This window comes from Littorina saxatilis, unplaced genomic scaffold (assembly GCF_037325665.1).
Source record: "Littorina saxatilis isolate snail1 unplaced genomic scaffold, US_GU_Lsax_2.0 scaffold_614, whole genome shotgun sequence".
Lineage (NCBI taxonomy): Eukaryota > Metazoa > Mollusca > Gastropoda > Littorinimorpha > Littorinidae > Littorina > Littorina saxatilis.
In genome coordinates this window covers 33,550-58,862 of record NW_027128196.1, presented here as the reverse complement: position 1 = coordinate 58,862, position 25,313 = coordinate 33,550, and the positions used below count along the sequence as shown (strand labels likewise).

Genomic DNA, 25,313 nt, shown 5'->3' with positions numbered 1-25,313 from the left:
GAGAGAGAGAGAGAGAGACACACACACACACACACAGAATTGAATTGAACTTTATTTAACAAGGATATATATATTTAGAGAGAGAGAGAGAGAGAGAGACAGAGACAGAGAGACAGACAGACAGACAGACAGACAGACAGACAGACAAAAAAGTGAGAGAGAAAGAGAGTTAGACACAAGATAAGATTAAACAAGAAGAGCAAACGCTCGATCGAGTCACTTTCGCAGTTCTGAATATTATATGAGGCATCAGATGGACAGGAAGAAATTGCTATTCACAACACAATGAGTCACGTTCACATAAAATTTGAGCCCGGTCACTTTTATAGTTTCCGAGAAAAGCCCAACGTTAAGTGTGTGTTGCCGAACAGAAAAGGCTAGTTATCTCCCTTGTTTTTCTGATAACGTTCGTAAAAGGCTACAGATGTAAATACTTTGATGTAAAGAATAATCCTACAAAGTTTCAATCACATCCGATGAACTTTGTCAAAGATATAAAATGTCTAATTTTTCCTTTGACGCTGACCTGTGACCTTGAAAAAGGTCAAAGGTCAACGAAACCATCGTTAAAGTGTAGAGGTCATTGGAGGTCACGACTAAACAAAATATGAGCCCGATCGCTTTGATAGTTTCCGAGAAAAGTCCAACGTTAAGGTGGTGTCTACGGCCGGCCGGACAGACTAACACTGACCGATTACATAGTCACTTTTTCTCAAGTGACTCAAAAACAATAGTACAACCATTTACCAGACATTATGTAATTAGAGAGTAAAATATAGTATTGAGCAATAGCATCTAATTTAATGGTCATAGAGAAAGCTGTGTTGGTTTCACACGGGATTCTCTACAGGCTTGACGCGTCTCATCCAATGGCGGCCGCCGAGCACGTAAGGCTTGAACCTCGTCCTAGCCATCCCTGCACAAAGACCACAGAGTTCGTAATAACGGGGTCTTTGAACGACGCATCTTCTTCTAACTATTCCCCTAAAACAGTAACGCTTGACCTCCGGAGCTTGCGTAATGGAAGCGTCAACATAGACCTGGATGGAAGCCAACAGTCCATGAACAATGATCACGCACAGAATGAGCGCTGTGAACAGTACTGGCTGAGCGAACGAGGTCACAAGTAATGTTGGAACATACGTATGACGTCACGACACAATACACGTACGTCAGCAAAATGTAAACGACAACAGCCTTATTAATCAAATAAACAAATAAACAAACACACATTGATGACATTATGAATTTCTGTTTTGATCAAAGAATCTTTAAAAATAAAAAATAAACACACACAAAGGGACGTATAAGTGCCCAAACATACACGTCATGACTATTTTGGAATATATTTTGAAATTCTACTGTCTTTTTTGTCTATACCTACAATATTAAAATCACACGAAAAAAAGCATGGGTCTGGCCTCAGCATTGTAAGCACTGCCCTTGCCACATGATAGTTAGACGTACCTGTGTGTGTGTGCCCGGAGCCTGAAGACCACGTGGTAAGGCTTCAACTCCAGCACGATCCCATTCTTCCACGAGCTGCGCGTGACCGGAAGTAGCTCGTGCTGTGTCGGCGGGAGGACGTCAAAGTGCTGTAAGAGCGTGGTGACGTAGAGAAAGACACGTGACCTGGCGAAACTCTCTCCGACGCAGCTCCTCTTTCCCACACCGAAAGCGATCATACTGCAGACAGACAGACAGACAGACAGACAGACAGACAGACAGACGCACACACAATTTTATATGGCATAATTTAGTAATACTGCAAAATCACCCACCCACCCACCCACACACCCACACATACACACACGCACACACACACACACACACACACACACACACACACACACACACACACACACACACACACACACCAACACACGAAGACTTACACTTTTTGTGCACAAAACTACACCGATAGATAGATGTAAACAAGAATGTGTATGTGAAACTGACCATACGTAAAACAATTATGGTCAATTATGGTTATGTTGGAATGTTAGCATGTTAAAGTTTTGCCACTGCACTGCTGTTAGCAATTATCAATTGATACAGAGAAAAAAATAACGGCTGACCTCTGTCTCAAGGGATGATTGGCAGGCAGTAGTTGACCTGCGTCGTCAAGGAAACGTTCGGGTTTGAATGCTTCCGGGTCAGGATAAATTTCAGGGTCACGATGGAAAACTAGAGTATTTGCAAACACCTAAAACAACCAAACAAAAAATAAAATCGATAAAGGTCGCGCGTAAGGTATCACACACACACACACACACACACACACACACACACACACACACACACACACACACACACACACACACACACACACACACACACACACACACACACACTCTCCCTCCCTCCCTCCCTCCCTCCCTCCCTCCCTCCCTCCCTCCCTCCCTCTCTCTCTCTCTCTCTCTCTCTCCCTCTCCCTCTCCCTCTCTCTCTCTCTCTCTCTCTCTCTCTGAGTCTGAGTTTGAGTCTCTCGCATGCTCTGTTGCTAGTACCGTGGCTCCCTTGGGTATGGTGTAGCCGTCCAATGTGACGTCATCAGTGGTCAGATGGGGCAGTCCCATGGACACAGGGGAAGCAAGACGCAGCGTTTCCAGGACAACCGCCTCCACGTAAGGGAGATCACCCCTGTCTTGTATCCGTGGAGTTCGCTCCCCGAGTTTGGTGTCAAGGTCCTTCTGGATCCTGCGGACGACTTCCGGGTTATGGGTCAGGTAGAGGAACAGCGCTTTCAGCGTCTGTGTGGAGGTGACGGAGGCTGGAATAGGACACACCAGTTTACAGTTAGAAAAGTCGAAGATTATAAAAACAACAGGAATGACAGAAGCTTTTCTTCTTGGTTTAAAGATGGCCAAGAGTGTGTGTCTTAAACTGTCAAGTAAAGACATAGGGGCAGGTTGCAGAATATTGACCACTTTTTATATTTAGTCAAGTTTTCATTGTTTCTTGCTGATAACAAGGTGGTTTTTCCTGCGAAGAAGTTTCATTTTGTGTTTTTTGTGGCACGTCCATCTCTTTTTAGTTAACCGTCAGGCATAATTAGAGCGAATAACCTTTGATAGACATTCAGCAAAAATTAAATAAATTTTTTCCAAAAATGGTCCATAATAGGAGCCTGGGCGCCTAATATGGACCAGTGGAGAGGCCTTCACATATCACTGTAAAAAGCCCCCTATACTTTAAAATAACATGATACAAATTAGTGTGAAAGTCAGACAAATTCAAATATACTTTAGATTTATCTGTTACAGTTTGATGAAAACATTATTTGAAGCACAACATGAACCTAAAACAAGTCGCGTAAGGCGAAAATACAACATTTAGTCAAGTAGCTGTCGAACTCACAGAATGAAACTGAACGCAATGCAACGCAGCAAGACCGTATATTCGTAGCATCGTCAGTCCACCGCTCATGGCAAAGACAGTGAAATTGACAAGAAGAGCGGGGTAGTAGTTGCGCTGAGAAGGATAGCACGCTTTTCTGTACCTCTCTTCGTTTTAACTTTCTGAGCGTGTTTTCAATCCAAACATATCATATCTATATGTTTTTGGAATCAGGAACCGACAAGGAATAAGATGAAAGTGTTTTTAAATTGATTTCGAAAATTTAATTTTGATCATAATTTTTATATTTTTAATTTTCAGAGCTTGTTTTTAATCCAAATATAACATATTTATATGTTTTTGGAATCAGAAAATGATGGAGAATAAGATGAACGTAAATTTGGATCGTTTTATAAAATGTTTTGTTTTTTTTACAATTTTCAGATTTTTAATGACCAAAGTCATTAATTAATTTTTAAGCCACCAAGCTGAAATGCAATACTGAAGTCCGGGCTTCGTCGGAGATTACTTGACCAAAATTTCAACCAATTTGGTTGAAAAATGAGAGCGTTACAGTGCCGCCTCAACTTTCACGAAAAGCCGGATATGACGTCATCAAAGACATTTATCAAAAAAATGAAGAAAACGTCTGAGGATATCATACCCAGGAACTCTCAGGTCAAATTTCATAAAGATCGGTCCAGTAGTTTAGTCTGAATCGCTCTACACACACACACACACACACAGACAGACACACATACATACGACCCTCGTCTCGATTCCCCCCTCTATGTTAAAACATTTAGTCAAAACTTGACTAAATGTAAAAACTTATTAAAAAATAAGAGAAAATAAATGAAATTATCAACTTCCACGAAATGAAAACTATTTCTTATATTTTGTTGAAAGCTCGAGGGCTACTTTTAGGTTATTTTCAGCAAGCTTTAAAAAAAAAAGATGAACCCAGCCTTTAGCTTTCATTTTTACATTTAGTCAAGTTTTGACTAAATGTTTTAACATCGAGGGGGTGTTACACGACACTTGAGATTGCCACAAGTTCTCAAATGTCGTATAGTTGTGTTCTTTTATTCTACGTCGCCCGTCTTCGCAGCAGCAGAAAACAACTCGTCAAATTGAGTTCGAGGATTTATTCAGCATTCAATACATACAACTGCACAACGTAGCAGAACTCAAATAGAAGCTCTTTTACATACAAATCGCGCTGGCATATATAGTAAATACTCAATCTCGAGAATATTCCAGACCGAACATGATACAACTACATTATACGAGCCGTGCATGGACTAAACTAGCGACATTCTCTATGACGTACATCAAAAGCGCCGACGCACTTAATCCGAACGAACGCCACGAACTCACGACTAAAACAGCATGGTAAACAACTTGTTTTGACAGGACTAGAAAGTTCACCTGCATTCTCGTCCAAGCATAAATATTGTGTTTACAAAATATAATATCGGTACTTTCCCACAAAGTACAAATAAGTCAACTACATGCAACACACAAAACTGAACCAAAGCTCAGCAACGGTAGCGTTTCCTAACAGGGGGAATCGAAACGAGGGTCGTGGTGTATGTGTGTGTGTGCGTGTGTGCGTGCGTGTGTGCGTGCGTGCGTGTAGAGCGATTCAGACCAAACTACTGGATCGATCTTCATGAAATTTGACATGAGAGTTCCTGGGTATGATATCCTTAGATGGTTTTTTTCATTTTTTTGATAAATGTCTTTGATGACGTCATATCCGGCTTTTCGTGAAAGTTGAGGCGGCACTGTCACGCTCTCATTATTCAACCAAATTGGTTGAAATTTTGGTCAAGTAGTCTTCGACGAAGCCCGGACTTCGGTATTGCATTTCAGCTTGGTGGCTTAAAAATTAATTAATGACTTTGGTCATTAAAAATCTGAAAATTGTAAAAAAAATTATTTTTTTCTAAAACGATCCAAATTGACGTTCATCTTATTCTCCATCATTTGCTGATTCCAAAAACATATAAATATGTTATATTTGGATTAAAAACAAGCTCTGAAAATTAAATATATAAAAATTATGATCAAAATTAAATTTTTGAAATCACTTTAAAAACACTTTCATCTTATTCCTTGTCGGTTCCTGATTCCAAAAACATATAGACATGATATGTTTGGATTAAAAACACGCTCACAAAGTTAAAACGAAGAGAGGTACAGAAAAGCGTGCTATCCTTCTCAATGCAACGAATACCCCGCTCTTCTTGTCAATTCCACTGGCACTGCCTTTGCCACGGGCGGTGGAGTGACGATACTACGAGTATACGGTCTTGCTGCGTTGCGTTGCGTTCAGTTTCATTCTGTGAGTTCGACAGCTACTTGACTAAATGTTGTATTTTCGCCTTACGCGACTTGTTTACATTTAGTCAAGTTTTGACTAAATGTTTTAACATAGAGGGGGGAATCGAGACGAGGGTCGTGGTGTAAGTATGTGTGTCTGTGTGTGTGTGTAGAGCGATTCAGACTAAACTACTGGACCGATCTTTATGAAATTTGACATGAGAGTTCCTGGGTATGATATCCTTAGATGGTTTTTTTCATTTTTTTGATAAATGTCTTTGATGACGTCATATCCGGCTTTTCGTGAAAGTTGAGGCGGCACTGTCACGCTCTCATTTTTCAACCAAATTGGTTGAAATTTTGGTCAAGTAATCTCCGACGGATGTATTTACTGTGCAAACTAAATATAGCAAAAGTGTCACGTGATAATCAACTTTGTCACGTGATCATAACAAAATGGCTACGGAGCGGGCGGAACTTTTTCTGTAACCAGTTGGGAGTGATGCAACAATATCACGGTCTCCTTCCCATAGCAGTCTCAAAATTTCGACTTGTTTTGACCTTAGAACAATGTCTTTATCATAACTGTGAAGAACAGAACGGAGATCACAGTCGAAGTCGGCCATTCTTCAATCACGTTCGTCTTTCGTCTTTTGATCAGAAACATTAGCGAAAAACATAAATTATGGGAGATAACTCTGTATTCCTGTTTTGATAGATTTCGGCTTTTAGACACTTCCTTTCCCTGTACTCCGCGTAGCATTCATCCATCCTGTTAGAGAGACATGAGCGATAGCGTGGACCGATGATTATGAAAATGACACACACACCTGCTGCAACGGTGTTTGTGAGAAGACCGCGGACGTGGTCGTCAGTCATCCACTGGTTGTCTCCCTTGTCCTGCTCGTCCAGCAGAATGTCCGCAATGCCCCGCGGTTCGCCTCTCACTCGGCTAGCCTGAAAATGGGTCAGAGGTTGTCATCTCAGTCTAAAAGATGCTTGATGAAACAAATGAAACAGAAGGGAATAAGCTACGGACAAAAAAGCTAGTCTGTCAAAAAGACATCAACAAAAGTTTGTGTCATTCTATTTGTGCAAAAGCAAGTGCAAAATGGTCAGAGCCCTGGTGACTGAGCAAACAAACTTTACGCTGACCTTGACCTTCACGACACCAGTGACTTCATGCTCCCTGGCTGACGACTTTAATAAGTTGACACAGTTCACAGGCCAGATTTATTTCTCGGAGTCAGCTTTGTGACCCTCTATGGTGTCCGAACACCCCCGTGTGCACACACGCGCACGATAGAGATCCCAAGCTCACAGCCAAAGTCTCAGGTTTCGCACAACACGAAGACACGCATGCAACATCTCTCGCCTATATCCTCATGATCGTATCTCGATATTTGGACGAGACAAGTCCAATGCTGGCATGTCGAAAAACACAGCCGGTAGTGGGCTTATTCGAGTCACAATATCTCGCCATTATTATCCTCATCGTATTAGCAATACCTATCCCAATTTAAGGCAACTGGTCTGAGAGGACGTTAACCTCAAAAAGTCAGTCAGTCAGTTCACATGCACTTCCTCACTACTGATACCCATCTAATACAACTGACTGACACCAATACTGATACCCATCCGATACAACTGACTGACACCAATACTGATACCCATCTGATACAACTGACTGACACCAATACTGATACCCATCTGATACAACTGACTTACACCAATACTGATACCCATCCCATACAACTGACTTACACCAATACTGATACCCATCGGATACAACTGACTGACACCAATACTGATACTGATCCCATTCAACTGACTGACACCAATACTGATACCCATCCCATACAACTGACTTACACCAATACTGATACCCATCCCATACAACTGACTTACACCAATACTGATACCCATCCCATAAAACTGACTTACACCAATACTGATACCCATCCCATACAACTGACTGACACCAATACTGATACCCATCCGATACAACTGACTTACACCAATACTGATACCCATCCCATACAACTGACTGACACCAATACTGATACCCATCCCATTCAACTGACTGACACCAATACTGATACCCATCCCATACAACTGACTTACACCAATACTGATACCCATCCCATACAACTGACTTACACCAATACTGATACCCATCCCATACAACTGACTTACACCAATACTGATACCCATCTGACACAACTGACTTACACCAATACTGATACCCATCCGATACAACTGACTGACACCAATACTGATACCCATCCGATACAACTGACTCACACCAATAATGATACCCATCCCATACAACTGACTTACACCAATACTGATACCCATCCCATACAACTGACTTACACCAATACTGATACCCATCCCATACAACTGACTTACACCAATACTGATACCCATCCCATACAACTGACTTACACCAATACTGATACCCATCCCATACAACTGACTTACACCAATACTGATACCCATCTGACACAACTGACTTACACCAATACTGATACCCATCCCATACAACTGACTGACACCAATACTGATACCCATCCCATACAACTGACTTACACCAATACTGATACCCATCCCATACAACTGACTTACACCAATACTGATACCCATCCCATTCAACTGACTTAAACCAATACTGATACCCATCTGACACAACTGACTTACACCAATACTGATACCCATCTGACACAACTGACTTAGACCAATACTGATACCCATCCCATACAACTGACTTACACCAATACTGATACCCATCCCATACAACTGACTTACACCAATACTGATACCCATCCCATACAACTGACTTACACCAATACTGATACCCATCTGACACAACTGACTTACACCAATACTGATACCCATCTGACACAACTGACTTACACCAATACTGATACCCATCCCATACAACTGACTCACACCAATACTGATACCCATCCCATACAACTGACTTACACCAATACTGATACCCATTCCATACAACTGACTGACACCAATACTGATACCCATCCCATACAACTGACTTACACCAATACTGATACCCATCCCATACAACTGACTTACACCAATACTGATACCCATCCCATACAACTGACTTACACCAATACTAATACCCATCCCATTCAACTGACTTAAACCAATACTGATACCCATCTGACACAACTGACTTACACCAATACTGATACCCATCCGATACAACTGACTGACACCAATACTGATACCCATCCGATACAACTGACTCACACCAATAATGATACCCATCCCATACAACTGACTTACACCAATACTGATACCCATCCCATACAACTGACTTACACCAATACTGATACCTATCCCATACAACTGACTTACACCAATACTGATACCCATCCCATACAACTGACTTACACCAATACTGATACCCATCCCATACAACTGACTTACACCAATACTGATACCCATCTGACACAACTGACTTACACCAATACTGCATACCCATCCCATTCAACTGACTGACACCAATACTGATACCCATCCCATACAACTGACTTACACCAATACTGATACCCATCCCATACAACTGACTTACACCAATACTAATACCCATCCCATTCAACTGACTTAAACCAATACTGATACCCATCTGACACAACTGACTTAGACCAATACTGATACCCATCCCATACAACTGACTCACACCAATACTGATACCCATCCCATACAACTGACTTACACCAATACTGATACACATCCCATACAACTGACTTACACCAATACTGATACCCATCTGACACAACTGACTTACACCAATACTGATACCCATCTGACACAACTGACTTACACCAATACTGATACCCATCCCATACAACTGACTCACACCAATACTAATACCCATCCCATACAACTGACTTACACCAATACTGATACCCATCCCATACAACTGACTTACACCAATACTGATACCCATCTGACACAACTGACTGACACCAATACTGATACCCATCCCATACAACTGACTTACACCAATACTGATACCCATCTGACACAACTGACTTACACCAATACTGATACCCATCTGACACAACTGACTTACACCAATACTGATACCCATCCCATACAACTGACTTAAACCAATACTGATACCCATCCCATACAACTGACTTACACCAATACTGATACCCATCTGATACAACTGACTTACACCAATACTGATACCCATCCCATACAACTGACTCACACCAATGCTGATACCCATCCCATACAACTGACTTACACCAATACTGATACCCATCCCATACAACTGACTTACACCAATACTGATACCCATCTGACACAACTGACTGACACCAATACTGATACCCATCCCATACAACTGACTTACACCAATACTGATACCCATCCCATACAACTGACTCACACCAATACTGATATCCATCTGATACAACTGACTTACACCAATACTGATACCCATCCCATACAACTGACTTACACCAATACTGATACCCATCCCATACAACTGACTGACACCAATACTGATACCCATCTGACACAACTGACCTACACCAATACTGATACCCATCCCATACAACTGACTTACACCAATACTGATACCCATCCCATACAACTGACTTACACCAATACTGATACCCATCCCATACAACTGACTGACACGAATACTGATACCCATCCCATACAACTGACTGACACCAATACTGATACCCATCCGATACAACTGACTTAGACCAATGAATACTGATACCCATCCCATACAACTGACTTACACCAATACTGATACCCATTTGATACAACTGACTTACACCAATGAATACTCATACCCATCCCATACAACTGACTTTCACCAATACTGATACCCATCCCATACAACTGACTTACACCAATACTGATACCCATCCCATACAACTGACTTACACCAATACTGATACCCATCCCATACAACTGACTGACACGAATACTGATACCCATCCCATACAACTGACTTACACCAATACTGATACCCATCCGATACAACTGACTTAGACCAATACTGATACCCATCACATACAACTGACTTACACCAATACTGATACCCATCCCATACAACTGACTGACACCAATACTGATACCCATCCGATACAACTGACTTAGACCAATACTGATACCCATCACATACAACTGACTTACACCAATACTGATACCCATCCGATACAACTGACTGACACCAACACTGATACCCATCCCATACAACTGACTGACACCAATACTGATACCCATCTGATACAACTGACTGACACCAATACTGATACCCATCCCATACAACTGACTGACACCAATACTGATACCCATCCCATACAACTGACTTACACCAATACTGATACCCATCTGATACAACTGACTTACACCAATACTGATACCCATCCCATACAACTGACTTACACCAATACTGATACCCATCCGATACAACTGACTTACACCAATACTGATACCCGTCCGATACAACTGACTTACACCAATACTGATACCCATCCCATACAACTGACTTACACCAATACTGATACCCATCCCATACAACTGACTTACACCAATACTGATACCCATCTGACACAACTGACTTACACCAATACTGATAGCCATCCTATACAACTGACTTACACCAATACTGATACCCATCTGACACAACTGACTTACACCAATACTGATACCCATCCTATACAACTGACTTACACCAATACTGATACCCATCTGACACAACTGACTTACACCAATACTGATACCCATCCTATACAACTGACTTACACCAATACTGATACCCATCCTATACAACTGACTTACACCAATACTGATACCCATCTGACACAACTGACTTACACCAATACTGATACCCATCCCATACAACTGACTTACACCAATACTGATACCCATCCGATACAACTGACTTACACCAATACTGATACCCATCCGATACAACTGACTTACACCAATACTGATACCCATCCCATACAACTGACTTACACCAATACTGATACCCATCCCATACAACTGACTTACACCAATACTGATACCCATCTGACACAACTGACTTACACCAATACTGATACCCATCCCATACAACTGACTTACACCAATACTGATACCCATCTGACACAACTGACTTACACCAATACTGATACCCATCTGACACAACTGACTTACACCAATACTGATACCCATCCCATACAACTGACTTACACCAATACTGATACCCATCTGACACAACTGACTTACACCAATACTGCCCAGCTAGCAAGCTTTCGTCGGCCGACTGACGATTTCAGTCGGGTGACGTCGTCATATGTCGTGTGTCGTCGTCCGTTGTCGCGCCGATACCGTTTTGACTGTGTGTAAAACTCGGCAAATGTACGTAATAAACCCCGACATCGGCCCGACGCAATGTTGCTGTCGATAAAAATATGCAGAGTTACGGGAGATAACAAATTGATGATCATTATTTTAACATTTGTTACGTCCCCTGTTCAAGCGTCGGTCCAGCAACGGCGTGACATTATGAGACTGACCATGCAAATGCGAAACTAAATTATTCATATTTGTTGACTTTTTCACATAGGAGTAGGATAATTAATTGTAAGTTTTATTTGCATATTTGCAATCAAATACAGCATGAGCTCAAATCATGAGTTTTACATTTTAAAAATACGCCATCATTTACTTGAAATATTCAAATAGCTTTCCTTACGGTAAACAAGATTGAGTGTGAAAATGGCTGCTGCTTTCCCGCGTGAGCGAATTTTATTTGTTTTCTTAGTTCAAGTTAATATCGAAAGAAGAGACATTCTTGGGAATGTTGGACAGCACATTGATGATATGTTATCCGAGACGAATGTCGCCTCGGGATCTCAATCTGAGTGCTGGTCCCAGTGCCACGTGGTGGCGGTGAGAATAGTTGTGTAGCCAGTGAGTCAGGCTCTTGGCAATGACAATCAGATTCAGACGTCAACTCGAGGACAACCGACGGATGGAGCGAGTAAGTGATTTCGGTTTTTTTTGGCTCTCAATGTTAGTTTTGCAGTTACAGTGAGGGGGGGGGGGGGGGGGAGTACATACTGCTGTATCTTATTCTGTATGTAGGTGTGTTTTGTCCTGTTACAGTGGGGGAGGGGGGTGTTGTACATACTGCTGTAAATATAGATGTAGGTGTGTTTTGTCTTGTTACAGTGGGGGGGGGGGGGGGTGTGCATACTGCTGTAGATGTAGGTGTGTATTGTCTAGCTGTTACAGGGGGGGGGGGGGGGGGGTAACATACTTCTGTAGCTGTAGGGGGAGGGGGGGTACATACTGCTGTAGCTGTTAGTGATTTTTGCACTGTTACACTGGGGGGGGGGGGGGGGTGGAGTACATACTGCTGAATCTGTAGCTGTAAGTGTGGTTTGCACTGTTACACTTGGGGGGGGGGGGGGGTGTACATACTGATGTATCTGTAGCTGTAGGTGTGACGTGTATTGCATTGTAACACTTGGGGGGGGGGGGGTGTACATACTGATCTATCTGTAGCTGGTGGTGTGTTTTGCACTGTTACACACTTGGGGGGGGGGGGGGTGTACATACTAACTGCTGAATCTGTAGCTGTATGTGTGTTCTTCACAGTGACACTGGGGGGGGGGGGGGGGGGAGGGGGTTGTACATACTGCTGAATCTGTAGCTGTAGGTGTGTTTTGTACTGTTACACTTGGGGGAGGGGGGGTGTGCATACTGATGTATATGCTTGGCGCTGGTGGACAATATTCACTTTTTTGGCCAAAAACACACTTTTTGGCCAAAAACGTACATTATTGGCCAAAAAGTGTGTTTTTGGCCAAAAACATGTTTTGGCCAAAACTTTTAAGTGCAAAGTTTTGGCCAAAAAAATATTTGGCCAAATCTAAAACATTTGGCCAAATCTTCACTTTTTTGGCCAAATGTTTTAGATTTGGCCAAATATTTTTTTGGCCAAAACTTTTGCATTGAAAGTTTTGGCCAAAAAAATAGTTTTGGCCAAAACTTCATTTTTTGGCCAAATCTTTGAGTACCCCTTGGCGTTGATGGACAATATTCATTGTTTTGGCCAAAAACGCCAGTTTTGGCCAAAAAAGCAAAGTTTTGGCCAAAAAAAGTATAGCTTTGGCCAAAAACGCCAGTTTTGGCCAAAACCGCCAGTTTTGGCTAAAAAATTATAGTTTTGGCCCAAAAAGTGAAAATTGTCCACCAGCGCCAAGCTGCTTGGCGCTGGTGGACAGTATTCACTTTTTTGGCCCAAAACGCACTTTTTTGGCCAAAACTGGCCAAAAAGCAAAGTTTTGGCCAAAAAAGTATAGTTTTGGCCAAAAACGCCAGTTTGGGCCCAAACCGCCAGTTTGGGCCAAAAAAGTGCGTTTTTGGCCCAAAAAATGAATATTGTTCGCCAGCGCCAAGCTGCTTGGCGCTGATGGACAATATTTACTTATTTTGCCAAAAACACACTTTTTTGGCCAAAACTGGCGGTATTGGCCAAAAAAGCAAAGTTTTGGCCAAAAAAGTATAGCTTTGGCCAAAAACGCCAGTTTTGGCCAAAACCGCAAGTTTTGGCCAAAAAATTATAGTTTTGGCCCAAAAAGTGAAAATTGTCCACCAGCGCCAAGCTGCTTGGCGCTGGTGGACAGTATTCACTTTTTTGGCCCAAAACGCACTTTTTTGGCCAAAACTGGCCAAAAAGCAAAGTTTTGGCCAAAAAAGTATAGTTTTGGCCAAAAACGCCAGTTTGGGCCCAAACCGCCAGTTTGGGCCAAAAAAGTGCGTTTTTGGCCCAAAAAATGAATATTGTTCGCCAGCGCCAAGCTGCTTGGCGCTGATGGACAATATTTACTTATTTTGCCAAAAACACACTTTTTTGGCCAAAACTGGCGGTATTGGCCAAAAAAGCAAAGTTTTGGCCAAAAAAGCAAAGTTTTGGCCAAAAAGAGATTTGGCCAAAAAAGTGAATATTGTCCACCAGCGCCAGCAAATACAAAAGATTTGGCCAAAAAAAATTTGGCCAAACAAAAAAGATTTGGCCAAAAAAGTGAAGATTTGGCCAAATCTTTTTTGTTTGGCCAAATCTTTTTTTGGCCAAATCTTTTTGTGGCAGAAGTTTGGCCAAATCTCCCGTTTTAGCTAACATAAACAGTTTTGGCCAAAACTTTTACATAGAAAGTTTTGGCCAAAAAAAAGTTATAGCCAAATCTATTTTATTTGGCCAAATGTGTGGGTTTTTTGGCCAAATCTTTGTCTTTTTTGGCCAAAACTGGCGGTTTTTGCCAAAAAAGTGAATATTGTCCACCAGCGCCAAGCATAGATGTAACTGTAGCTGTAGCTGTAGGTGTGTTATGTACTGCTACAGTAGGGGGGGGGGTTGAACATACTGCTGTTTTTGTAGTTGTAGGTGTGTTTTGCACTCAGGGGGGGGGGGGGGGGGGGGTTGGGGTTGTATATACTGCTGTATCTGTAGCTCTAGGTGTGTTTTGCACTCTACACGAGGGAAGGGGCTGGAGTGTTGTATGTTTTGTACTGTTACAGTGGTGGCAGCGGGGGGAGGGGGGATGTACATAATTCTGAATCTGTAGCTGTAAATGAGTTTTGTACTGTTACAGTGGGGGCGGGGGGGGGGGGGGGGGGTTGGGGGTTGTACATATTAATGCTGTGGCTGTAGGTGTGTTTTGCACTGTTACACTGGGGGGGGGGGGGGGGGGTTGTACACACTGCTGTATCTGTAGCAGTAGGTGCGATGTGTGCTGTTACAGTTGGGGGGGGGGGGGTGTACATACTGCTGTAGCTGTAGGTGTTTTTTGCACTGTTACACTTGGGTTGGGGGAGGGGGGGGGGGGGGGTTGTACATACTGCTGAATCTGTAGCTGTAAGTGTGTTTTTCACTGTTACATTGGGGGGGGGGGGGGGTATACATACTGCTGTATCTGTAGCTGTAGGTGTGTTTTGTACTGTTACTAAGGGGGAGGGGGGTGTACATACGGCTGTAGCTGTAAGTAATTTTTGCACTATTACACTTGGGGGGGTTGTACATACTGCTGAATCTGTTGCTGTAGGTGTGTTTTATACTGTAATACTGAGGGGGGGGGGGGGGGTTGTACATACGGCTGTATCTGTAGCTGTAGGTGTGTTTTGTACTGTTACAGTGAGGGCGGGGGGGGGGGGGGTCTACATACTGCTGTATCTGTAGCTGGTGTTGTGTTTTGCACTGTTACACTGGGGGGGGGGGGGGGGGGGAGGGGGTTTTACATACTGCTGTATCTGTATCTGTAGGTTTGTTTTCCACTGTAACACTTGGGGGAGGGGGGGTGTGCATACTGATGTATATTCTTGGCGCTGGTGGACGATATTCACTTTTTTGGCCAAAAACACACTTTTTTGGCCAAAAACGTACATTATTGGCCAAAAAGTGTGTTTTTGGCCAAAAACATGTTTTGGCCAAAACTTTTAAGTGCAAAGTTTTGGCCAAAAAAATATTTGGCCAAATCTAAAACATTTGGCCAAATCTTCACTTTTTTGGCCAAATGTTTTAGATTTGGCCAAATATTTTTTTGGCCAAAACTTTTGCATTGAAAGTTTTGGCCAAAAAAATAGTTTTGGCCAAAACTTCATTTTTTGGCCAAATCTTTGAGTACCCCTTGGCGCTGATGGACAATATTCATTTTTTTGGGCCAAAAACGCCAGTTTTGGCCAAAAAAGCAAAGTTTTGGCCAAAAAAGTATAGTTTTGGCCAAAAACCCTAGTTTTGGCCAAAACCGCCAGTTTTGGCCAAAAAATTATAGTTTTGGCCAAAAAGTGAAAATTGTCCACCAGCGCCAAGCTGCTTGGCGCTGGTGGACAATATTCACTTTTTTTGGCCCAAAACACACTTTTTCGGCCAAAAAAGCAAAGTTTTGGCCAAAAAAGTATAGTTTTGGCCAAAAACGCCAGTTTTGGCCAAAACCGCCAGTTTTGGCCAAAAAAGCAAAGTTTTGGCCAAAAAAGCAAAGTTTTGGCCAAAAAGAGATTTGGCCAAAAAAGTGAATATTGTCCACCAGCGCCAGCAAATACAAAAGATTTGGCCAAAAAAAGATTTGGCCAAACAAAAAAGATTTGGCCAAATCTTTTTTGTTTGTCCAAATCTTTTTTGTTTGGCCAAATCTTTTTTTGGCCAAATCTTTTTGTGGCAGAAGTTTGGCCAAATCTCCCGTTTTAGCTAACATAAACAGTTTTGGCCAAAACTTTTACATAGAAAGTTTTGGCCAAAAAAAGTTATAGCCAAATCTATTTTATTTGGCCAAATGTGTGGGTTTTTTGGCCAAATCTTTGTCTTTTTTGGCCAAAACTGGCGGTTTTTGCCAAAAAAGTGAATATTGTCCACCAGCGCCAAGCATAGATGTAACTGTAGCTGTAGCTGTAGGTGTGTTATGTACTGTTACAGTAGGGGGGGGGGGGGTTGAACATACTGCTGTTTTTGTAGTTGTAGGTGTGTTTTGCACTCAGGGGGGGGGGGGGGGGGGGGAGTTGGGGTTGTATATACTGCTGTATCTGTAGCTCTAGGTGTGTTTTGCACTCTACACGAAGGAAGGGGGTGGAGTGTTGTATGTTTTGTACTGTTACAGTGGTGGCAGCGGGGGGAGGGGGGATGTACATAATTCTGAATCTGTAGCTGTAAATGAGTTTTGTACTGTTACAGTGGGGGCGGGGGGGGGGGGGGGGGGTTGGGGGTTGTACATATTAATGCTGTGGCTGTAGGTGTGTTTTGCACTGTTACACTGGGGGGGGGGGGGGGGGGGGTTGTACACACTGCTGTATCTGTAGCAGTAGGTGCGATGTGTGCTGTTACAGTTGGGGGGGGGGGGGTACATACTGCTGTAGCTGTAGGTGTTTTTTGCACTGTTACACTTGGGTTGGGGGAGGGGGGGGGGGTTGTACATACTGCTGAATCTGTAGCTGTAAGTGTGTTTTTCACTGTTACATTGGGAGGGGGGGTATACATACTGCTGTATCTGTAGCTGTAGGTGTGTTTTGTACTGTTACTAAGGGGGAGGGGGGTGTACATACGGCTGTAGCTGTAAGTAATTTTTGCACTATTACACTTGGGGGGGTTGTACATACTGCTGAATCTGTTGCTGTAGGTGTGTTTTATACTGTAATACTGAGGGGGGGGGGGGGTTGTACATACGGCTGTATCTGTAGCTGTAGGTGTGTTTTGTACTGTTACAGTGAGGGCGGGGGGGGGGGGTCTACATACTGCTGTATCTGCAGCTGGTGTTGTGTTTTGCACTGTTACACTGGGGGGGGGGGGGAGGGGGTTTTACATACTGCTGTATCTGTATCTGCAGGTTTGTTTTCCACTGTAACACTGGGGGGAGGGGGGTTGTACTGCTGTAGCTGTAGCTTTAAGTGAATTTTGCACTGTTACACTTGGGGGGCGGGGGGGGGGGGGGGTACATACTGCTGTAGCTGCACCCAGCCAGCAAGACATTAGCGGCCGATAATCGGCCGAACACCCTTCAAAAAGTCGGGCCGGTGATGTCAAAAGATACGACGCGGGTGTTGGCCCGACTAACTTTTGCAAAGAGGCAAAGAAGCGGCCGACAGGCGGCCGAACACCTGTACTATGGCGGCACGCATCCGGTCCGATGTTAATCGGCCCGATGGCTTGTTGGACCTGCGGGCCGACATCGTCCCGATGTCTTCCCGCTGACTTACACCAATACTGATACCCATCCCATACAACTGACTTACACCAATACTGATACCCATCTGACACAACTGACTTACACCAATACTGATACCCATCCCATTTAACTGACTGACACCAATACTGATACCCATCCCATACAACTGACTTACACCAATACTGATACCCATCCCATACAACTGACTTACACCAATACTGATACCCATCTGACACAACTGACTTACACCAATACTGATACCCATCCCATTCAACTGACTGACACCAATACTGATACCCATCCCATACAACTGACTTACACCAATACTGATACCCATCTGACACAACTGACTTACACCAATACTGATACCCATCCCATACAACTGACTCACACCAATACTGATACCCATCCGATACAACTGACTTACACCAATACTGATACCCATCCCATACAACTGACTCACACCAATACTGATACCCATCTGACACAACTGACTTACACCAATACTGATACCCATCCCATACAACTGACTGACACCAATACTGATACCCATCCGATACAACTGACTTACACCAATGAATACTGATACCCATCCGATACAACTGACTTACACCAATGCTGATACCCATCCGATACAACTGACTGACACCAATACTGATACCCATCCCATACAACTGACTCACACCAATACTGATACCCATCCGATACAACTGACTTACACCAATACTGAAACCCATCCGATACAACTGACTTACACCAATACTGATACCCATCTGATACAACTGACTGACACCAACACTGATACCCATCCCATACAACTGACTCACACCATCAAGACGACTCACACCATCAAGACGACACACACCATCAAGACGACACACACCATCAAGACGACTCACACCATCAAGACGACTCACACCATCAAGACGACTCACACCATCAAGACGACTCCCACCATCAAGACGATTCCCACCATCAAGACGACTCCCACCATCAAGACGACTCACACCATCAAGACGACTCACACCATCAAGACGACTCACACCATCAAGACGACTCACACCATCAAGACGACTCACACCATCAAGACGACTCACACCATCAAGACGACTCACACCATCAAGACGACTCACACCATCAAGACGACTCACACCATCAAGACGACACACACCATCAAGACGACTCACACCATCAAGACGACTCACACCATCAAGACGACTCACACCATCAAGACGACTCACACCATCAAGATGACTCACACCATCACCATCAAGACGACTCACACCATCAAGACGACTCACACCATCAAGACGACTCACACCATCAAGACGACTCACACCATCAAGACGACTCACCTTGGACTGGGTGAACAGCCTCTCCATCAATGCGTCCCGGGCCTGGATGACGTCACGACAGAGCTTGTGGTAGGGTAGGAGGGGGAGGTGACGCAGCCAGGGGCAGGCGGTCAGCAGGGTGTCCGTAATGGGGCTGAAGATTTCATTGATCGTGTCATCGAACTGTTTGGCCGCCGCCACCAGGCTGGGGACTGGATGTTCGCCTGTCATCTGAGGTCAAGCATTACAATTGGTGAGAGCGTTCGGGAAATCATAAATAGAATTAATAACACAAAGAAAGCTGTCGTTGTCGGAGAATGAACATTTATGATATTAACACTTTAAGCTTTTTGGACTGAGCAGGGTCTTTTCAAAGTACAAAACATGTGCTTTTTCACATGTATAAACACACCCACGCACGCACGAACGCGCCCACACACAAACACACACGCGCATGCACACACGCAAACGCGCGAGCACACACACACACATAGTTGGGGGTTGGGGTGAGAGTGAGCTGAAACTTACCAGTGTGAGGACGATGCGCATGATGGAAGCGGAGATCACGTGATTGATGTCTACATCCTTCCCGCAGTCTGCCTCTAGCTCTGTCACCAGGCGGTGTAACTCTTCCTGCACTCTGCTCTCCATCCTCTCCACCCCGTCCCCGTAGAACTGCACGTCACACACAATGACGTATTAATGTGACGTCATGATCTCAGCCGGCTTTACATCCTATACCCGTAGAACTTTACGTCACACACAATGACGTATTAATGTGACGATATGATCTCAGCTCTACATCCTATCCCCGTAGAACTGTACGTCACACACAATGACGTATTAATGTGACGTCATGATCTCAGCTCTACATCCTATCCCCGTAGAACGATACGTCACACACAATGACGTATTAAAATGCCGTGGGTAGTCGACGGTGACACGTGCACTTTCTGTCCAGCAACATTGTACACAACAAACGGAAACAGATTTCTTTTCTTTCTCTCTTCTTTTTTTTTTTTTGGGGGGGGGGGGGGGGTATATTTACCCGTAGAGATTACATACCGAGTCTCAGTGGATATTAAAAATATTGGGCGGATCAAGAAAAATGCGATGTTCAGAGAGCTTATTCATGACCGCAAACGTATTTCTTCCTCCTTTTCTTTAGTTTTTCAAACAAAGAGGTATTTTTGTGCCACAGTTTTATCGAATCATAATCATTTTGTCAGTCTACCTGCGCAGGTAAGTGATTATAATGCGTGGTTGTATATATATAGTTCCGTGAAAATCATTCAATTCTGGTAAAAATTCACTGCAGTTTCTTTGGTTTGGAGTAAAAATCCAGTGCACAGTCATACTCTTGTTCTCCTGCGCCGGGAAGTACTTGCGTCAATCATGTGTCTGTAGACATACGAAGTCATGCACTTTTTGGCCATAGGTGAACAATCATATGACGGGTTTTAAAACTAGTTCGGGCACATTGCATAACATCTGAACAATAGAGAATACTACATGGCTTGCTGTGTCGTACCAGATTTACACGAGTTGTTTTTTAAAATATTGAACTGCGAGCGAAAGCGAGCTGTTCGCGATTTGAAAAAGCAACGAGCGTAAATCTGGTACGATACAGTAAGCCATGTAGTATTCTGTTTTTCCGACATACTGTACTTACGTGTATTTTACTGAAAATGTCTTGCAGTCGAGGCAGCTAAATTGAAGATGCTTGTTTTGGAACCTCGATCCCATCTAAAGCCTCGAGCAATCTACTACGCCAAAGCAAAGAAACGTCACTCTGAAAGTGTGACGTGACGTGTTAGTTCTAACAATTCATCGAGGGTAATTAGCGAGCGCAAATTTTGTTTCTATAATGACGTTTGTCTCGGTGACTTTGGCATCATAAGCAGTCGAAAAACAGGTCCCCTGCAAGACTTGCTTGACATGACCTCATTTACATGATATACACACGTGTGATTTGAACGATTATTATCTCACGAGTGTCTCTCTAACGTATGTAGGATAAAATATCTTTAATATACGTCTAGTAATAGTATGTATAGGAAATCCACAACGTTATTGCTAAATGACAGTGCTTTTTGTAATGGTGGTCCTCAAAATTGACGCAAAATCTCTCGTTGTTGACCCCTCATGCAAACGACATCAGCATCACTAGGAATCGCATAGCACACGAAATACGCAAGCTAGCTAAACAAAACAACATGCTCTTGGTATAAATTTCTGATTGCCAAGTTGGGCCTATTATGATTTTTGTTGATTTTGAATTGGTCCCTTACGTTTTCGTCACGTCGATTTTAGGGGTCCCCTTATTTGAGCGGTGGTCACGTAATCCCTGTTAAAGAAATCTTGTATCCAAAAGGTGATCCAGATAGTAAAGTGGACGGCCTTAAACGGCATAGAAAGTCTGAGTGAAATGACACGGTAATAAATGCTTTAATTGAGGTGCGAGATTTGTCGCAATAATTTATTTGCTAAGTTTATATTACAGGGTGTTCAAAACTTATTGCAGAAATGTGTTCAAAAGTGGAACACTACTGGTCAGAGTGCACGCGTTCCTGGTGCAAGTAGACGCAAGACAGTTATAGGGTCAGTCATGGTTAAATGGGGTTGGACAGGGTTAAGCTCGTCTGCTAACTGACCTTCAAAGGCTGATGACCTACCTTGATGGCCTGATGGAACATCTTCCTCATCTTGGTGACCTACCTTGATGGCCTGATGGAACATCTTCCTCATCTTGGTGACCTACCTTGATGGCCTGATGGAACATCTTCCTCATCTTGGTGACCTACCTTGATGGCCTGATGGAAAATCTTTCTCATCTTGGTGACCTACCTTGATGGCCTGATGGAAAATCTTTCTCATCTTGGTGACCTACCTTGATGGCCTGATGGAACATCTTTCTCCTCTTGGTGACCTACCTTGATGGCCTGATGGAAAATCTTTCTCATCTTGGTGACCTACCTTGATGGCCTGATGGAACATCTTTCTCATCTTGGTGACCTACCTTGATGGCCTGATGGAACATTTTTCTCATCTTGGTGACCTACCTTGATGGCCTGATGGAACATCTTTCTCATCTTGGTGACCTACCTTGATGGCCTGATGGAAAATCTTTCTCATCTTGGTGACCTACCTTGATGGCCTGATGGAAAATCTTTCTCATCTTGGTGACCTACCTTGATGGCCTGATGGAAAATCTTTCTCATCTTGGTGACCTACCTTGATGGCCTGATGGAACATCTTTCTCATCTTGGTGACCTACCTTGATGGCCTGATGGAACATCTTTCTCATCAATCAATCAATCAATCAATGACGCTTATATCGCGCATATTCCGTGGGTACAGTTCTAGGCGCTCTGCAGTGATGCCGTGTGAGATGAAATTTTATACGGCCAGTAGATTGCAGCCATTTCGACGCATATTTACCTTTCACGGCCTATTATTCCAAGTCACACGGGTATAGGTAGACAATTATTAACTGTGCCTAAGCAATTTTGCCAGGAAAGACCCTTTTGTCAATCGTGGGATCTTTAACGTGCACACCCAATGTAGTGTACACGGGGGGAGGGTTCGGACACCGAAGAGAGTCTGCACACAAAGTTGACTCTGAAATAAATTTCCGCCGAACCTGGGATCGAACTCACGCTGACAGCGGCCAACTGAATACAAATCCAGCGCGCTACCAACTGAGCTATATCCCCGCCCATCTTGGTGACCTACCTTGATGGCCTGATGGAACATCTTTCTCATCTTGGTGACCTACCTTGATGGCCTGATGGAACATCTTTCTCATCTTGGTGACCTACCTTGATGGCCTGATGGAACATCTTTCTCATCTTGGTGACCTACCTTGATGGCCTGATGGAACATCGTCCTCATCTTGGTGACCTACCTTGATGGCCTGATGGAACATCTTCCTCATCTTGGTGACCTACCTTGATGGCCTGATGGAACATCTTCCTCATCTTGGTGACCTACCTTGATGGCCTGATGGAACATCTTCCTCATCTTGGACCACTCCGGCCTGTACTGCGGACTGCTGGTAATGACGTCCTTGAAGTCAAACAAAGCAAACCACCCTGTAAAGGTCATGGGCCTGTTGTTGGTGAGGTGCTCCAAGTCCTTGCCCGCGTACATCTCCCTGACGAGGCGCGGCGAGTTGAGCACACACAGGTCCCCGACAGCGCTACGACACAGCACGAGCGGTCCGTACTGGCGGCTCCACTGCTCGGCCTGTCTGTTGAGACTGCCTTCCCGCAGTGCGCTCACCATGCCACGCAGCGCGTCCAGACCGCGCGGCCCCGGCGCCAGCTTTTTGGAGCTGGTGGATTTAGTGAACCTGAGGTACGCCAGGGTAACAGCGATAACTCCGAGCAACACGGCCACATGCGCACTGTAACCTGGGTCAGAAACCGTCTCCATCTTGGAAGATAGAGTGTGGGTTTGGCTGTCCTAACGTTCTTGTTTCGAACTCTGTTTTGTCTATTCCTTGTCTTAGCTTCTTTCGTCAATTTCTCGTGTATAAGACCTCGTGCCAATCCAAGTAAAGGCGTGCAGGTGTGTCCGAAGTTTGCTGCCGGACAATCAACGATCACACGCCAAAGACCACTGATGAATGGGCGAGACACAGTCTGTCTGTCGAAGTGAAAACTTCACACTCACACAAGGGGCGTGAAAACACTGCCGACTTTCTCTTGTGTGCACGATGAGGAAAGAAGCGAGTGTTAGTCCTGTATCATATCCTTGGCGGATTATGACATTATTCAGTTATTCTGCAGAAAAACCAAAATGCTGGAGAAAAACTGTATTTTCTGCAGCATTTCTGCATAATGTCATCTTTCGCCGAAGCAGCGGTTTTTTTCTGCAGCAAAACATTTTACTGCAGTAAAATTGAAATCAAGAATGCTGCAGTAAAACGGTGCTGTTGTTTTACTGCAGAAAACCTGTTTTTTTTATTTTTTCTGCAGCATTTTGTACTGGCTTTTGGCGGATTATGACATTATTCAGTTATTCTGGAGAAAAACCGAAATGCTGGAGAAAAACTGTCTTTTCTGCAGCATTTCTGCATAATGTCATCTTTCGCGAGAGCAACGTTTATTTTCTGCAGTAAAACAGTTTTACTGCAGTAAAATTGAAATCAAGAATGCTGCAGTAAAACGGTGATGTTGTTTTACTGGAGAAAAACTGTTTACACTTTTTCTTCAGCATTTTGGCATTATTCAGTTATTCTGCAGAAAAACAGAAATCCTGGAGAAAAACTGTCTTTTCTGCAGCATTTCTGCATAATGGCATCTTTCGCCGAAGCAACGGGTTTTTCTGGAGCAAAACATTTTACTGCAGTAAAATTGAAATCAAGAATGCTGCAGTAAAACGGTGCTGTTGTTTTACTGCAGAAAACCTGTTTACACTTTTTCTGCAGAATTTTATACTGGCTCATTATAATGTTGGAGCACGCGAGCCCCCCCTTTGTCGAGAGATGGACTCATCCAGAATTACCAATAGTTGTGCGTGACTGACACGAATGTATTATACTATCCCAGGGGGCGACGAATACAAACGCTACTTTACAAGGGCGTTCGTTTTTCTCCAGAAA

The 25,313-nt window shown here is 43.5% G+C and overlaps 1 protein-coding gene across 2 annotated transcripts; it reads right to left on the bottom strand.

Moving 5' to 3' along the window:
* On the bottom strand, window positions 1–24,402 carry LOC138956560 (steroid 17-alpha-hydroxylase/17,20 lyase-like). 2 transcript variants are annotated; one of them, XM_070327890.1, is made up of 8 exons: window positions 23,699–24,402; window positions 20,234–20,380; window positions 19,727–19,936; window positions 6,498–6,624; window positions 2,511–2,773; window positions 2,079–2,206; window positions 1,468–1,686; window positions 4–916 (listed from the first exon to the last, which is right to left on the bottom strand). In XM_070327890.1, exons 1-8 carry the CDS (start codon window positions 24,140–24,142, stop codon window positions 907–909), a joined length of 1,548 nt encoding a protein of 515 aa, XP_070183991.1. In that variant the 5' UTR covers window positions 24,143–24,402; the 3' UTR covers window positions 4–906. The 2 variants fall into 2 exon arrangements, 1 of the variants encoding a protein (XP_070183991.1); XR_011452698.1 differs by lacking the exon at window positions 2,079–2,206 and having other exon boundaries at window positions 1–916.
* Between the last annotated feature and the right edge of the window lie 911 nt (window positions 24,403–25,313).